This window comes from Harpia harpyja, chromosome W (assembly GCF_026419915.1).
Source record: "Harpia harpyja isolate bHarHar1 chromosome W, bHarHar1 primary haplotype, whole genome shotgun sequence".
Classification (NCBI taxonomy): domain Eukaryota; kingdom Metazoa; phylum Chordata; class Aves; order Accipitriformes; family Accipitridae; genus Harpia; species Harpia harpyja.
In genome coordinates, this window is record NC_068968.1 from 9,367,736 (window position 1) to 9,384,765 (window position 17,030).

Genomic DNA, 17,030 nt, shown 5'->3' on the forward strand with positions numbered 1-17,030 from the left:
ATCAATTTGCCAATATTTTCCTGGAGAATTTCCTTGTTTCACAATTCCAAAAGTGATTTTATTATTGGTTTTGGGATTATTGTGTATACAGATTTCACATCTGCTTGTAATTATTCGAATAATTTTTGTCAGATCTCTATTCAAAATACACTTTTGTAAATGTTTAACAAGGTTTTCTGTTCCCCAATGTACTTTGTTATGTTCAGCCTGGGCAATTTCTCTCATTATTGCAGGTGGGACTCTTAACCTGTTGGTGTTACAGCCCGTCCTGTTTCATTTTTGTTAGCCTGCAATTTAATAATTAATTCTTCATCTTTTTCATTATAATTTGGAGCTTCTTTAGGCAAATTTACACTTTTCTCTGGAACTAGTGCTAGGATGCCTTTTTCTGCAGCCTCTTTAGCAGCTCTATCAGCCAATCAGTTACCTGTTTCAGGGACAGTCCTACCTGACTGATGTGCTTTACAGTGCATTATCGCGACTGCTGTTGGCTTTTGAATGGCTTCTAACAATTTCAGTATTTGTTCTGCATGCTGAATGGTGATTCCTTGTGCAGATAACAGTCCTCTTTCTTTCCATACTGCTCCATGTGCATGTACTACTCCAAAAGCATACTTTGAGTCTGTCCAAATGTTGACTTGCTTTCCTTGACTTAGTTCCAGTGCTCGAGTAAGAGCTATCAATCAATTCAGCCTTTTGGGCAGATACATTCGAGGGCAAAGCTCGTGATTCAATTACCTTCTCAGTAGTGGTTACCGCATATCCTGATAGATGTTTTCCTTCACGGATGAAACTGCTTCCGTCAGCATATAGTTCCCAATCTGTTTCTTCCAGTGGCGCATCTCGGACATACAGTCGGCTGGAGTAGACTTCTTCAATTGTCTGCAGGCAGTCATGTTCCAGTTCTCCTTCAACTTGATCAGTTGTTAAAAACACAGCAGGGTTAACGATGGTAGTAGTTTTTAAGTAAACATCATCTTGCTCCAGCAACACCACTTGGTATTTCAGCATTCTACTAGGGGATAACCAATGCCCCCCTTTCTGTTCTAGCACAGTGATTACCATGTGGGGAACGTACACTGTAATTCTTTGTCCTAGGGTGAACTTACGAGCTTCTTGGATCAATAGCACAGTTGCAGTGATGGCTTTCAGACAACCAGGCCACCCCAGACTCACATTGTCTAATTGCTTCAAGAAGTAGGCCACAGCTCGCCGACTTGGTCCCAGATATTGGGCCAGGACATCCAGAGCTATACCTTTTCTTTCATGAGTAAAGAGTTCAAATGTCTTTGTGAGATCTGGCAGGCCTAGGGCTGGTGCCTCCATTAGAGCCTGTTTTAGTTCTTTGAAAGCAGCTTTCCCGGCATCAGTCCAATCTATAAATCCATTGTTTGAGGTTTTGAGCTGCTCGTATAAAGGTCGGACCAGCAAGCCATAATTTGCAATCCACAGGCGACACCACCCAACCATTCCCAGAAAGGCTCGCAATTCTTTTTGAGTCTGAGGCTCAGGGAGATGACAAATTGCCTCCTTCCTCTGAGTTCCTAATTGTCTCTGTCCTTTCAGGATTTCAAAACCCAAATAGGTTACTTCTCTCTGGGTTATTTGGGCTTTTTCTTTTGACACTTGATATTGACTGATTCCCAAAAAGTTCAAAAGGCTAATAGTTAACTTTGTGCATTGTTCTTCCATCTCAGCTGCAATTAACAGATCATCCACATATTGCAACAAGATTCCTTGATTATTGTCTTTCTTCCAAATCTCTAATTCTCATGCCAATTGATTTCCAAAAATAGTAGGACTATTCTTAAAGCCTTGAGGCAAGACTGTCCATGTATATTGTGTTTTTCTCCCAGTCTCAGGATTTTCCCATTCAAAAGCAAAAAGCTCTTGACTATTGGGATCCAAGGGAATACAGAAAAAGGCATCTTTTCAGTCTAACACTGTGAACCATTCTTGTTTCTCTGTTAGGGTTGTTAACAAAGTATAAGGATTTGCTACTACCAGATGAATATCTTGTACTATTTGATTTATCGCTCTGAGGTCTTGAACCAGCCTGTAATCTTTTCCATTAGCCTTTTTAACAGGCAAGGTTGGGGTGTTACATTTGGATTCACATTCTATTAACAATTTGTACTTTAGAAATTTTTGTATTATCGGTATTAACCCTTTCCGACTTTCCAGTTTTAGGGGGTATTGTTTAATTCTTACCAGACTCGATCCTGGCTTTAAATCAATTCTCACAGGCTCTGCTCTTTTGGAATTACAGCATTATTTACTTCGACTGGTATGATCCTCTGCTTTCAGTGACCATCCTGTAACAACAAAGCCACTGCTTCGATATGTTTAGTTTCTGGAATTAAAATTTTAATCTCACCATTTTTAAATTTAATTTCTGCTTCCAATTTCTCAAGTAGGTCTCTCCCTAACAGGGGTTTAGGAGAATTTGGCAAATACAGAAACTGATGAGTGACCCATTGCTTTCCTAATTTCATTGCCAAAGGTTTAAAGAAGGGTCTAGCCTCTCGATCACCTGTCGCACCAACAACACTAATTTCTTCAGAACTGAACTCCCCCTCTAAGGTGTTTAAAACCGAAAAGGTGGCTCCAGTGTCAACTAAAAATTCAATTTTCTGTTCTCCCAGGTTAGCTGTAACCAGAGGTTCTGCTGGGAGACTCCCCTCTGGTCCCCGTCAGATACTTTCACTCAACTTTCCCAAGAAAGGGGGAACTTGCTGAGGTTGCGCGGTTGAAATTGGGATCACTTGTGACCTTGTAGGTCTCAGGGGACATTCCCCTTTCCAGTGTCCTTCTTGTTTACAGTATGCACACTGATTCGGTCCCAGGGGCTGGTTTAATCCCACTGGTGACCCCAATCCAGTTCCTCTCCCTCGTCCCATTCCTCGACCACATCCCCTTCCTCGAGGAATAACTCCTCTGCCTTGTCCCATGCCAGCTCCTGCTTCCAGAGCAGCTACTGACCTTGCATTCATTTTACTCTGTAATTCATCTCTATTTCTATATACCACCCAAGCAACTTCTAATAATCTTCCCCAATCTCGAGAATCTGCTCCTTGTAATTTTTGTAATTTCCTTCTGATATCATCAGAGGATTGTCCTATAAATAAAGGAGCCAATTGAGATTTTCCTTCTTCAGACTCAGGATCCAGATTAGTATATTTCTTAGCAGCATCTTTTAATCTACTCAGAAATTCAGTGGGAGACTCTTTTCTATCTTGTTTAATTTCATATAATTTAGACATGTTAATCGCCTTATGCATAGCAGTTCTAATTCCAAATAGAACCCATTTTTGATATTGATCTAGCAGTCTTCTCTGAGCCAAATTATTAGGATCCCATCTGGGATCAGTAGATGGAAAATTTTGTTCCACTGTTCCTTGTAATACTCCAGAAGGTACTTGTGCTTCTACCTGGGTTTTAGCAGCTCTCCGGATCGTTTCTCTTTCTGCACTATCAAAAAGTACATCCATTATTACTTGTATGTCTTTCCAATCAGGATCCTGAGTCTGAATCATTGTTTCAAAAGCGTGGGCTGTTTGATCAGGGTTTTCCCGATAGATCCCAGCTGCTATTTTCCATTTAAATCCACAATAGAAAAGGGTACTTTAATAGTTGCCACACCCTCAGTCCTAAGCGCCTGACGAAGAGGAGCTTGAATAACTTCCCTCTGTTTAGCTCTTGTTCGCCCTGCGACAGGACTATTCATGGGCTCTCTTTCATCACTATTTCTGGGAGCAGTTCTAGGTGGGGCCCTTTGAGATCCAATTATCATTTCAGTATCATCCTCTTGTTCTTGCTCATATAACTTTAAAAATCTTTGCCCAATACTACATGCAGAACAACACCTTTTGAGCTTATTATCACCTTTTTTTGTTTTTCTCTTTTTCCAAAGATAGCATAAAAGGATTGCTGGGTGGCATATTAATTCCACAATCCTTTTGCCACTCGGGATGATTCTTTAAGGTAAAGAACAAATCACAATACATAACTTCATCCCATTTCTGCTCACATCTCAAAAACAACATAAGTTGTAACATGGTGTTATAATTTAGTGTCCCATTCACAGGCCACTTTTCCCCTTCATCAGGTTTATACAGAGGCCACCAATGATTACAATATTTAATCAAATCTTATACTACCTCTAGTAGTTAATTGCTTGGCTATATTTTTGTCTATTGTTTCAATCATAGTGTTAGTATAAGATTTCTAATCATTCTTTACCAAATCTCACTTTTACAGTCACCTAGCAGCAAACCAGTTTCCACGGCTGGTACAAAATATTAAAACCATCAAAATATTTAGACATACCATACAGAATGTATGGAAATATGCTATCAATCGATTCAGGGAATAAGGAGATCCCTCCCGTTGAGTCACGAGCTTCAGAGCAGACCCCCTTGCTTTCCAGACTCCTCCTCAGAGAAGGGCCCAGGGGCGGCTGGATCCACTCTTAGTCTCAGACTTGGTCAATGGTTTATATCTTGAAACGGATGAGGTGTAGGGATTGTGGAAAAGGAAAAGGAAAGAGAGAAGAAGACAGAGAGAGAAAAAGGAAGAGAGAAAGATTTCACCGATCCTGGGTCCAGCATTGGTTCAGTCAGCTGAGGGGTCCAGTTCCGATGGGCTTGCACACCCAGGGCTTCAGTTTGTGTCCTTTTATCATCCTTGCCCCTCCTTTGGGCGGGCACCTGAACTTGTCAGGTTAATGAGCAGTTTGTGAGCCTTTGGGCTTGGGGGTCCTTTGTGGAGTGACTTCTCCTTCCCTGCAGAAGTGGCCATTGTTTGATCTTTGTATCAGAACAGCTTATCAGACCAGGGAGCTGGGCACTCTCCAACATGCCCTCCCCCTCCTGTTGCTGATGTCTGAGCTGATGGGCTTTTCACCCTGGTTCCTTGCTGTGCAGGGTTTGTCTTTAAGCAGAACTTGTCCCACCACAATGTTTGAGACATTAACTCTTTCAGTCTCTCACAGCACCACCACAGCGTTGTCTGCAAACTTTCTGAGGGTATGCTCAATCGCATTATGTTGTTGATGAAGATATTAAATAGTATTGGTCCCAGTACGGACCCTCGAGGGACACCGCTCGTTATTGGTTTCCATTTGGACATTGAGCCATTGACTGAAACTCTTCAGACGTGGCCAGCCAGCCAGTTCCTTATCCACCTAACAGTCCATCCATCAAACCCATATCTCTCCAATTTCGAGGCCAGAATGTTGTGGGGGACTGTATCAAAGGCCTTACAGAAGTCCACGTAGATGATATCTGTAGCTCTTCCCTTGTCCACCAATGCAGTCCCTCCATCATAGAAGGCCACCAGATTAGTCAGGCATGATTTGCCCTTGGTGAAGCCATGATGGCTGACTCTAATCACCTCCCTGCCTTCCACATGTTTGACACGCCTTCCAGGAGGATCTGTTCCATGATCTTATGAGGCACAGAGGTGAGGCTGACTAGTCAGTAGTTCCCAGGGTCATTGTTTTTTACCCTTTTTAAAAATGGGTGTGATGTTTCCCTTTTTCCAGTCACTGGGGACTTCGCCTGGCTACCATGTCTTTTGAAATATGATGGAGAGTGGCTTAGCAACTACATCAGCCAGTTCCCTCAGGACCCTGGGGTGCATCTTGTCAGGTGCCATGGACTTGTGTATGTTCAGGTTCCTCAGGTGGTCTCGATCCTGCTCTTCTTCTACTAAGGGAGGGACTTCATTTCCCCAGTCCCTGCCTTGAGGTTCAGGGGCTTGAGAGATGTGGGAAGAGAGATTACCATTGAAAACTGAGGCAAAAAAATTGTTGAGTACCTCAGCCTTCTCCATGTCGGTTGTCACTAGTTCCCATGTCTTATTTATCAGGGGGTGTACATTTTCTTTAATCTTCCTTTTATGGCCAATGTACCTGTAGAAGCCCTTCTTATTATTCTTTGCATCCCTCACCAAATTCAGCTCCAGCTGTGCCTTAGCTTTCCTGTTCCCATCCCTACGCATCCGGGCAGCGTCCCTATGTTCTTCCCAGGATATGTGTCCCTGGTTCAACTGCCTATGCATTTCCTTCTTACACTTTAGTTTGACTAGAAGTTTCTTACTGAGTCATGCCAGTCTCCTGCTTTCCTCGCCCGTTTTCTTACACATGGGAATTGATAGTTCTTGTGCTCTAAGAAAAATGTCCTTAAGGAGCTGCCAGCTCTGTTCAGTTCCTTTGTCCCTGAGGGCATCTACCCAGGGTGTCCCATCCACTAGTTCCTTAAACAACTGAAAGTTTGCTCTCCTAAAATTCAGGGTCCTGACTGTACTCTTCACCTGGCCCATATCCCTCAAGACTGTGAATCCCACCAGAGCATGATCACTGCAGCCCAGGCTGCCACCAGTCTTGACCTCCCTAATTAGTTCATCTGTGTTGGTGAGCAAGAGGTCCAGTAACCCTTCTCCTCTGGTCAGGCTGTCTATTACCTGGGTTAAGAAATTATCCTTGACGCACACCAAGAGTCTACTGGGCTGCTTACACCTTGCTGTGCTGCTTACACCTTGCTGTGCTGATTTTCCAGCAGATGTCAGGGTGATTGAAGTCCCCCAGCAGGATCAGGGCCAGTGAGCATGAGGATTCCTGTAGCTGAAGTAAGAACACTTTGTCCACGGCCTCCCCTTGTTTGGGCAGCCTGTAGTAAACACCAGCCACAATGTTTCCTTTGTTGGCTTGGCCCCTAATTTTAACCCATAAGCTCTCAACCTGTTCTTTGCTACTTTTCAAAGACAGCTCTTAGCAGTCAATCCTTTTTTTTTCATAGAGGGAAACCCCCCCACCCCTCTTTCCTTGCCTGTCCCTTCTGAACAGTTTATAGCCATCGATTGCAGCACTCCAGTTGTCCGATTCGTCCCACCACATTTCAGTGACAGTGATTAGATCGTAGCTTTCTAGCTGCACGGTGGCTTCCAGCTCCTCCTATCTGTTACCACTCCCTACCGATGCCACACTCTTGTTTGCTAGCGCTCCCAAGGGGCTGGTTATATGCGGCTTCCCGGGGTTTGAACTGGCCATGGGGATTGCCAGCACCACCCAACTCTTGCCCGCCCCTCTCGCAAGACCTGTCCCCTGCCGGCTGGTCCCTCCACAGGCACAGCCCAAGGGTGTCAGAAACCCACTCAGATACCCTGGCAACCTCACAAGTTTCTTCAAACTGCATTTTGTTTTATTTCTTTTTAATTATTAATGTTCTTGTTATTAGTTTGTAGAAGCTGCTTGGTGAAATATTTGGAGGAAAACAATACCTGTCCAACATGTCGGATTGTTATACACCAGAGCCATCCATTACAGTATATTGGGTAAGTGTGCAGTATGAAAGGAAAAGCACAACTAGTTACTCTCTGGGCTATACAAACCTCTCAAATACAGCACAGTTTCTCTCTACATTTTTTTATTTGCTTATCAATATTTTAAATATATATAAAGAAGATTGATTAGAAGATAGAAGATTTATATCAAAGAGGTAGGGTATTGAATTTTGCTGTGAATTTGCAATTCTTTTGAAGCAAATCCTTTTCTCTTGAATTGGACAAACACAATAGACTTTATTGTTTAATTACTGAGTAAAGTTTAATGAGATTTAGTCACTTCCTGTTTTGTATGCCTGGATCATAGAGGTTGCACACATGAATTACACTTGTATTAAATCTTCAGAACAATGACTGGCAGTTGGACAGTGGTTTTCAGTGACTGAGAGGGTGTGTTCAAAGACTTTGCAAATACACAGCATTATTGTTGATTTAGCCTTTCAAAGAACTGTTTAGTTCATAGGTGCAGATGAGAAAGTTGGTAGCAGAAAAGTTAGAGTAGTGGCTTCAACATCTTGAATGGAACAGTGAAAGATTTGTGCCATTCCCATATAGGCCTCCCTTACTGTGTGACCTAAAATGAACTGGGTGTTGTATCATAATTTCCTTCTTTTTCAGTGTATTTTCTGTTTATTTGTACATTACCTTTCTTTTTCTTCAACAGTTTCCTCTCATTTTAAAAATTTCAAAGGTATTAGTCAAATGTTTATACCATCTGACTTGGCCAGATCTGCACTAGAGATTTGTACCACAGCAACTTTCAATGATAGAAATGTATTGAGACAGTGTGTTCACAATAGCTGCTGCATGTTGTCTAGACTCTTGTCTACCTTCATGCAAAGTTTGTTTTCGTTTGTGGCACTGCTTCGAATGTGCACGTCTCAGTTCTAGTGCAGCTTTTGAAGAAGTAGCTATAGAAAATGAATTTGATTCTTTCTCCACTTTCACTGAGAGTTGTGCATGTCCTATAAAAACTTTCTGAATTGCTTAAAACTGAGTCCCCTTCAGGAGTTTTTCCTATACCTTCCGAGAATGATGTAGAGACTGTGCTAGAGTGTATTTTGAAATATGACAAAACAGTAATGACAAATCCATGCCAGTAGGCAAGAAGAAACAAATGGCACTTAAGACAACATGGTTGTCCTCTGTAAAGCTACAGGAATACATCTGTGTATTGGTTCAGAAGTCTGTTTTCAATGCTAAGAGAGGCCTGGGAACATAGCCTCAAATTGAGCAGTTAGAAGTAGATTTGACGGTTGTTTGTGGACACTGAATGCACAGTATTATGTCTTTTTAAAAATTGATCCCCTTCTTCAGTCTAGGTTCTTTGCTCTACTGCTTTAAAAAATGAAGATGCCCTCCTAGAGAAGTATTTTCCTGAGCTAGTTACAAAATACTGCCCCTTAAAGATCGAAACAGATAGCCTTTGTCCAACCTGCTTTTGGAAGTCTGTGGTTTATTCAACAGAGAATTAATAAGGAGGAACTTTGTATTATGCCTTAGTTACAAGAATCTGTGATCTAATTCATCCCCATCCATCTAGGGAATAAGTAAAACAAACACATCTTATATTTAATCATTAAGAATGCTGTTAAATTCTCACCTCTGCTCTCATGCTGGTGGCTAAAATCATTCATTTGGATTGAAATGTTTTTGGAGATGTTCCTGCAATCTGTAAATGACATTTAAAAATCCTAACCTGAGAGTCAAAGCTGGAGTTTGGTATTGTAAACTCTTCTGGGGTTAATGCCCTGGTAGCAGCTGAGGCTGACATTTTAGCTTGTATTAGATTTTATTTATAGTTTGGAAGTCAGGGTAATAATGTTCTGGTCCTTTCAGGCAATGACTTGTTTTAGAGTAATCCAGGAAATGGTAGCTTGTAGTTAAACTTTGGTTGAAAACATGAGTGTTTAGAATCTTAACCAGTCCTGCTTCCCCACCATTTCCTTCCATATGTGCTGGATCAGTCTGTCTTTTTTTGTTCCACCCTTTTTAGCTAGATGGGATTCTGAGCTACATGATGTTGCTCTTGGGTGAAATGCTGGATTATAAGAGCAAATGCAAATTTTCTTTCCTTTGTTCTCTTCTTTTTTCCCCCTATAGGCTTTTTTCCTCATGTTTTTTAAAAAGCCCAGTATGGTTAACTAAACAACCTAGCAACACAAGAGATTAATTAAAAGGGATAAGAAACAGTCTAGTTTCTAGAAACAGAAAAGTTTCTAGTGTCTAGAAACAGAAAATAAAAAAATGCTTTTGTCAAAATTGGCAAGGAATTTTGAGAGTTATGTTACTGATACACATGCAGGTATATGGCATCTCTCACAGGATGCCATCCTTTGCATCATAAAGACCATCCTTCCTAGCATCCTTCCTAGCATTTCTGTTAAACTTTTGTCAGCTCTTGTCTTAGCCTGAACCTTATCTGCATTCCTTTCTTGTTACTGTTATCTCATGTTTGATATTTCAGTTATCCAAGATAAATATTTTTATTTCTTACAAGACTTTAGAGGTTTGTAGAGTCAATTTAATACTGAATCTCTTTAAGAGAAATGTTTTGAATCAAGATAGCTAGTTTAAACCTTCATTTTTTCTTTTTTTTTCCTGCTAGTCATGATAGAACAATGCAAGATATTGTTTATAAACTTGTGCCAGGCCTCCAAGAAGGTAAGTTTTCCGGTATGACCTATTTTTACTGAATATTAGATTTACACATAGTTCCTTTACATTAACAAAAGGAGGAAGTGAGGTAAATGTTCATGAGGGGATGAAAAATACCATCTTCACTTGTTCCAGTTCTAGCACTACTTTTCCTCTGTACTTCAGTGCTTTTTTTAATTTTAGACTTGTACTAGCAGTGTTACTGAAAAAACTTCAGAAATGAAAATGCTGGTGTTATTTCAGGGAAAAGTAACATTATGTAAACCTAAATAGCACTACAACTTTTTCATGTTGGCATTCTATAATTTGCATACATTCTTCTTTAATAAACTGTGTACATATTCATGTCTTTTTTGACAGCTTTGCAGAGTTCTCAGAGGTAGAATACTAATGTAGCATAACTTGTAGTTTCAGTGAATTTTTCTTCTCCTAAGATGTACTTAAATCCTTTGCTAGCAGGTACCTTTGCATTTGTGTTCTTATAATCTACTTTGATAATGAATCTGTTGAACTAAAGGAATGCTTTATAGTAATTGTTCAGTATTATTTTTCAGTGGTGTGTTGCTACTTTTATTTAAGTAGAATATTTCAATCCAATTAAGCTGTCAAGTGAAGACATTATCAGACATTTATAAACAAGTTTAGGTAAAGAGATTATTTTAAAATTGTTTCTAGGATATTGAAAATTAGAAATACTGATAAAAATTCAAAACCAATATTTTGACAGAAATATTGAAGGGGAAAAACCACAAAGTATGGTATAATATTTAAAATTTATTTTATATGTAATAACAGAACGGTGTAATAATAGCTCTGCAAATGACTTGGTAGTATTTTGCCTCTCAAGAATAAGATCTGGGGTAACTCGATTATGGCAGCAAGAGCAGAGAAGTAGCAAAAAGTGCTAATACCAATTCCTGCCTGACAAGCTTCTGTTACAGAACAGAGGAGGGTTTTGGAATATCTTGATAAATATTGTGCTAGAACATTATTACATAACTAATATTTACAATTTTAAACAGCGGAAATGAAAAAGCAAAGGGAGTTCTATCACAAACTGGGTATGGAAGTACCAGGGGACATCAAAGGGGAGACATGCTCTGCAAAGCAACATCTAGATTCACATCGCAATGGTAAATGGTCTTACATTTATTCTGTCTTGGGGTGGGGGCGCAGACTGCCATTAAGCTGCTGAAAGGATCTGTCAGAGGTAGGTGTCTAGCTAATATTTATTAGCACTCATAATTGTATAATTGTACAAGGCTTGCTTGTGCTTATATATTGGACTATATACAAGAACTTACCACTTTGAACTCACCATCTACGTGCAGTATTGTTTTGTATCACACCTGTTTATAGAATGTGTTCTTTTAGCTGGCTGTTATCTGTTCCTGGTGAAGATCTTCAGTAGTATTTATGTGGGAACTCTATGATAAGAGAAGGTTACTTTTTATCCCAGTCCTGAATTGCATTAACTTCAGAAACTGCTGATGTTAAGTGTAATTTTGTGATAGAAATGCTGTGGTGGTTATACTTAAAATGTATGTGAGTGTGTGTATTTATCCAAGGGCAAAAGAATTCTCGAATTTGTGACTGTCAGGAGAGCACATCAGTTTTACAGAATAGTGAATGAGCCCTGACAAATTTGTAGCAAGGTGTCTTGAACTGATTTTCTGGGAGGCTTTGGGTTAGTGTCCACATCTCTGCTACCAAGAATAAAGCTGCTTTCCAACTTTTTTCCTGATTAGAAGAGAAGCTGATCATGCTCTGACAAGCCTAATATTACTTAAAAAAATAAACCCAAACAAAAAAAACACAGTTGCTCTTATAGTCTTGACTTCGTTTCCGGATTACCTGTCATCTGATATGTCTAATTTAATTATTGTAATGCTCTGCTTTCTTCTGAAAGGTGAAACTAAACCAGATGAAAATTCAAACAAAGAAACTTCTGAAGAAAAACAGGAAGAAGATAATGACTATCATCGAAGTGATGAACAGGTGGGCTAACTTCTGATATAGGGCATTTCTTAGTTTTATTTTGTATTTCCACTTTATCTTTAAATGATTATTTTTCTTTGATAAACTTTTCCCTCTGACAGAGACAAGGTACAGTGTTCTCCCATGCTTTTGTGTGAACTTGAGCTTCATCTTTTTTATTTAGGTAGCTGTGGAGAAATTTGGTTTTGAGAATTTCATTAAGGTTTGATAGTTATAACTATTTCTGAGTTTCCTGAATATTGGCTAAACTCTGTGTTGGCTTTCATCTCAACTAGATTTCAAGTCATTTGGGCCCTTTATCTGAGAGTCTACTTCCATGCCACTCCGGTGCATCAGGACTGAATATGTTTCAATAATTAGAATGAAAAGTCTTTTTTTACTTAGTATTTGTGTCAAGTTTTAAACACAAAACCTGTTTGACTATGAAACTTCATGTTTCCCTGCTAACTGTGTCTAAAGTAAATTAAATTTGGATTAATTTTCCATTTGATGATAGTGCAATGGTAGTTTTCAGATGGATTGTGCTTTGTACCAGATCATTTAAGTGTACAGGATAAAACTTATCCTAAAGAGCTTAGACTAAATAAAGAAAATAGATGATTGAGAAAAGAAGAGGGAATTGAAGCACAGAGATCAAAAGGCCATTTCTTCCCATATAATCTTTTGAACTTCAAAAATTTGTGTCGTGGTTTAACCCCAGCCAGCAACTAAGCACCATACAGCCGCTTGCTCACTCCCCCCCACCCAGTGGGATGGGGGAGAGAATCAGGAAAAAAAAGTAAAACTCGTGGGTTGAGATAAGAACAGTTTAATAGAACAGAAAGGAAGAAACTAATAATGATAATAATAACAATAATAAAATTACAATAATAATAAAAGGATTGGAATAAACAAAACAAGCGATGCACAATGCAATTGCTCACCACTCACCGACCAATGCCCAGTTAGTTCCCGAGCAGCGATCCCCCCAGGCCAACTCCCCCCAGTTTATATACTAGGCATGACGTCACATGGTATGGAATACCCCGTTGGCCAGTTTGGGTCAGCTGTCCTGGCTGTGTCCCCTCCCAACTTCTTGTGCCCCTCCAGCTTTCTTGCTGGCTGGGCATAAGAAGCTGAAAAATCCTTGACTTTTAGCCTAAACATTACTTAGCAACAACTGAAAACATCAGTGTGTTATCAACGTTCTTCTCATACTGAATCCAAGACATAACACTATACCAGGTACTAGGAAGAAAATTAACTCTATCCCAGCCGAAACCAGGACAATTTGTTACATCATCTGCATCAGTAAATTTTAAAGTTCAAAATATTATTTTAAAATATGCCTTAAATATTAAACTATGTTACTGGGTTCAGAGGTTAGACTAGAAACAGTCATTAAAAAGTGATAATGGTTTTGTCAGGGAGCAGCAAGGGCAGGCTGCTGCTCCATAGGGGCAGGCAAGCCAAGAGCCAAGAGTGACAGCAAGGCAGAGAGGGCACTGACTTCACCAACAAAGGGTGCAGTCCCACAATACCTGAATAAGGAGAGCATAGCAGCTCTGGTGACAGTGACCAGATTCAGCCACAGTCCAGTGATCACCAGGTAAATCTTTAGTGATGAGGCAGGTCCAAGGTTAAGCCAGAAAGTGAAATCAGCAAGTTGAAGTCAGGTCCAGAGATGACAGTAACCAAGGTCATACACAGTCCAGTGATCGCCAAGCCAAGTCCATAGTGATGAGACAGGTCCAAGGTCAAGCCAGGAAGTCTAATCTGTGGGTCAGGGTCTAAGCCAGGCATGGGCATGGCTGCAATGTAGCTCATGCAGGGGCACCAACCAAGGGAGGGAGCTTCAGCTTAAATGATGCTGCTAAGTGGAGCAGAGTGAGCTCACACTGAAAATTCTTCAGGCTTTTTCTCAAACAGCTCTTTCTTCACAAAAGTTTCATGGTCATACAGCTGTTTATCAAAATTGGCCCTGAGCTCAGGCAACCAAACCCCAAGGGGGGAGAGGAATGAGCTCAGGGTCCTGACAGGTTTTCATATTAGATATCTCGCTTCGGCCTCAACCTAGGCTTCTTCTGAACTAGTTGTAACCTCTGCAGTTAGAATAAAGCTCTGGAACAAGGCAGCCCTAAAATTCTGCCTTGAACTTTTGTCCAGGTCCCTTTTGAGTTGAATGATGCTTAACAGTAAGCTGACAAAATACTAGACAACCTTTTTTTAATGACACTGCATGCATTTTGCTTTAAAGAATACTGGTATTCTACATTTTCACCTTTTTGTTGGACTAATAAATGCTGCATGTGAAATGCATAATGGGAACTGCAGAAAATTGTCAACTAGCCCTGACTGTGTGTGCTTTTTCCTGAAGGTAAGCATCTGCTTGGAATGCAATAGCAGCAAATTACGTGGACTGAAACGAAAGTGGATCCGCTGCTCAGCACAAGCAACAGTCTTGCATCTAAAGAAGTTCATTGCTAAAAAACTTAACCTTTCTTCTTTTAATGAGGTAATGTTTTAATGTTTAAAAATGATTTTGCAAATGAAAGTCTTATGGATTATTTTCAAAACAGTGTCTTTCCTTCCAACCAGATTTTTTAAAAAACTGAAGCACACACTATTTCCTAATATAAAGGAACAGAAAATGGCTATTTAAGTTGAGGAACTGAATGCAGACAAATAGGTTTTTCTCCAAATTTACCTCCCGCCCTTTTAATTTAAGGATGCTGGTCATCTTCCCTTTTTTTCTCCCCCTCCAATACAATGGACATGTAGCTCTTACTGGTTCTTGGCTTTATACAGAGTTGGCAGTGCAGCTCAGTGTGTTGTTCCATGACCAGTTTTAAAACATACCAAAAGGCTTGGTTATGTGTTTTCCACCTGTGTTAAAATTGACTCCTGCAAGATGCTTTGTTTGGTGGCCTTAAATGAAGGGATACGCTGTCCTAGCAGAGATTTTTCACTCAGTGCAGAGAATGGATTATAACACTTGGACGCTACTGAAAGACTGATTTAATGGAAAGCAGCACATATACTTTCTTCTGCTTCTCTATTCTGAGTGAAACTCAGCCTTGTGTAGTATCAGCTGGTGCCACCTTCCCTGCAGGGAGTACATAATTGGACTATTCGTGGGAAGAAATCATGGTGGAGGGTAAGGGAAGAAAGAGGCTTTTCTATCCTCTGCAAGTTCTGTCATTTCAGATTCTAAAACTAGAACACATAATGGCAGGCATGTGAAAACACAGCCTCTGTTCCCTCTTTGTTGGTATTAGTCACAGTCCCCCTCCATCCAGTCTGACGCTCAAACTGCCATCTCTCAATCTTGAAAACTTCCAAGGATGGTGATGCCATGACCTCTTTGGGCAACTTGTTCTGGTGCTTAATTATCCTTAAGGAGATTTTTTTTCTCCTTATATCCATTCAGAACTTCCTCTGTTTCCATTGATGACCACTGTCTCTCATTCTCCCACCATGCACCTCAGTAAATAGCCTAGCTCCATCTTCTCTATAGGCTTCTCTTAAGGAATTGGAAGGCTGTAACTACATCCCCTTTAAGCTTTCTCTTCTCTAAGATAAATAGTCCCAGTTCCCTCAACCTCTCATTATAGGCCTGTGTTCAAGCACCCTGACCATCTTGGTGACCCTCTGCTGAACTTGCTCAAGTTGATCAACTTTTTTCTTCTACTGGAGGGGCCAAAACTGGATGCAGCATTCCAGATGTGGTCTAGTGAGTGCTGAGTAAAGGGGAATAATCACTTAGAATCATAGAATCATAAAATGGAAGGTTGGAAGGGACCTTTAAAGATTATCTAGTCCAATCCCCTGCCATGAGCAGGGACATCTTTCACTAGATCAGGTTGCTCAAAGCCCCATCCAACCTGACCTTGAACACTTCCAGGGAGGGGGCATCCACAACTTCTCTGGGCAACCTGTTCCAGTGTCTCACCATCCTCATCATAAAGAATTTCTTCCTTATATCAAATTTAAATCTACTCTCTTTCAGTTTAAAACTGTTGCCTCTTGTCCTGTCACTACAGGCCCTGGTAAAAAGTCTTTCTCCATCTTTCTTATAAGCCCCCTTTATATATTGAAGGGCCGCAATAAGGTCTACCTGGAGCCTTCTCTTCTCCAGGCTGAACAACCCCAACTCTTTCAGCCTTTCTTCAGAGGAGAGGTGTTCCAGCCCTCTGATCATTTTCGTTGCCCTCCTCTGGACCCGCTCTAACAGGTCCATGTCTTTCTTGTGCTGGGGACCCCAGAGCTGGATGCAATACTCCAGGTGGGGTCTCACAAGAGCAAAGTAGAGGGTGAGAATGACCTCTCTCGACCTGATAGTCACGTTTCTTTTGATGTAGCCCAGGATACGATTGACTTTCTGGGTTGCAAGCGCACATTGCCGGCTCATATCCAATTTTTCATCCCCCAGTATATCATCAAATCCTTCTCTGCAGGGCTGCTCTCAATCCCTTCATCCCCCAGTCTGTACTGATATTGGGGATTGCCCTGACATAGGTGCAGGACCCTGCACTTGGCCTTGTTGAACTTCATGAGGTTCACATGGTCCCACTCCTCGAGCCTGTCAAGGTCCCTCTGGATGGCATCCCTTCCCTCTAGGGAATTAACTGCACCACTCAGCTTGGTGTTGTCTGCAAACCTGCTGAGGGTTGTCCTGGTTTTGGCTGGGATAGAGTTAATTTTCTTCCTAGTACCTGGTATAGTGTTATGTCTTGGATTCAGTATGAGAAGAACGTTGATAACACACTGATGTTTTCAGTTGTTGCTAAGTAATGTTTAGGCTAAGTCAAGGATTTTTCAGCTTCTTATGCCCAGCCAGCAAGAAAGCTGGAGGGGCACAAGAAGTTGGGAGGGGACACAGCCAGGACAGCTGACCCAAACTGGCCAACAGGGTATTCCGTACCATGTGACGTCATGCCTAGTATATAAACTGGGGGGAGTTGGCCTGGCGGGATCGCTGCTCAGGAACTAACTGGGCATTGGTCGGTGAGTGGTGAGCAATTGCATTGTGCATCACTTGTTTTGTTTAT

The 17,030-nt window shown here is 40.9% G+C and overlaps 1 protein-coding gene across 2 annotated transcripts in view; it reads left to right on the forward strand.

The window, feature by feature from the left end:
* LOC128136085 (polycomb group RING finger protein 3-like) overlaps window positions 1-17,030 on the forward strand; it is a 94,661-nt gene that overhangs the window by 51,666 nt on the left and 25,965 nt on the right. For both annotated transcript variants that reach the window (XM_052775191.1, XM_052775190.1), the window contains exons 3-7: window positions 7,239-7,335; window positions 9,953-10,008; window positions 11,025-11,135; window positions 11,912-12,000; window positions 14,357-14,494. In XM_052775191.1, the coding sequence (XP_052631151.1) occupies window positions 7,239-7,335; window positions 9,953-10,008; window positions 11,025-11,135; window positions 11,912-12,000; window positions 14,357-14,494 (491 nt within the window). The remainder of the gene's footprint in view (window positions 1-7,238; window positions 7,336-9,952; window positions 10,009-11,024; window positions 11,136-11,911; window positions 12,001-14,356; window positions 14,495-17,030) is intronic.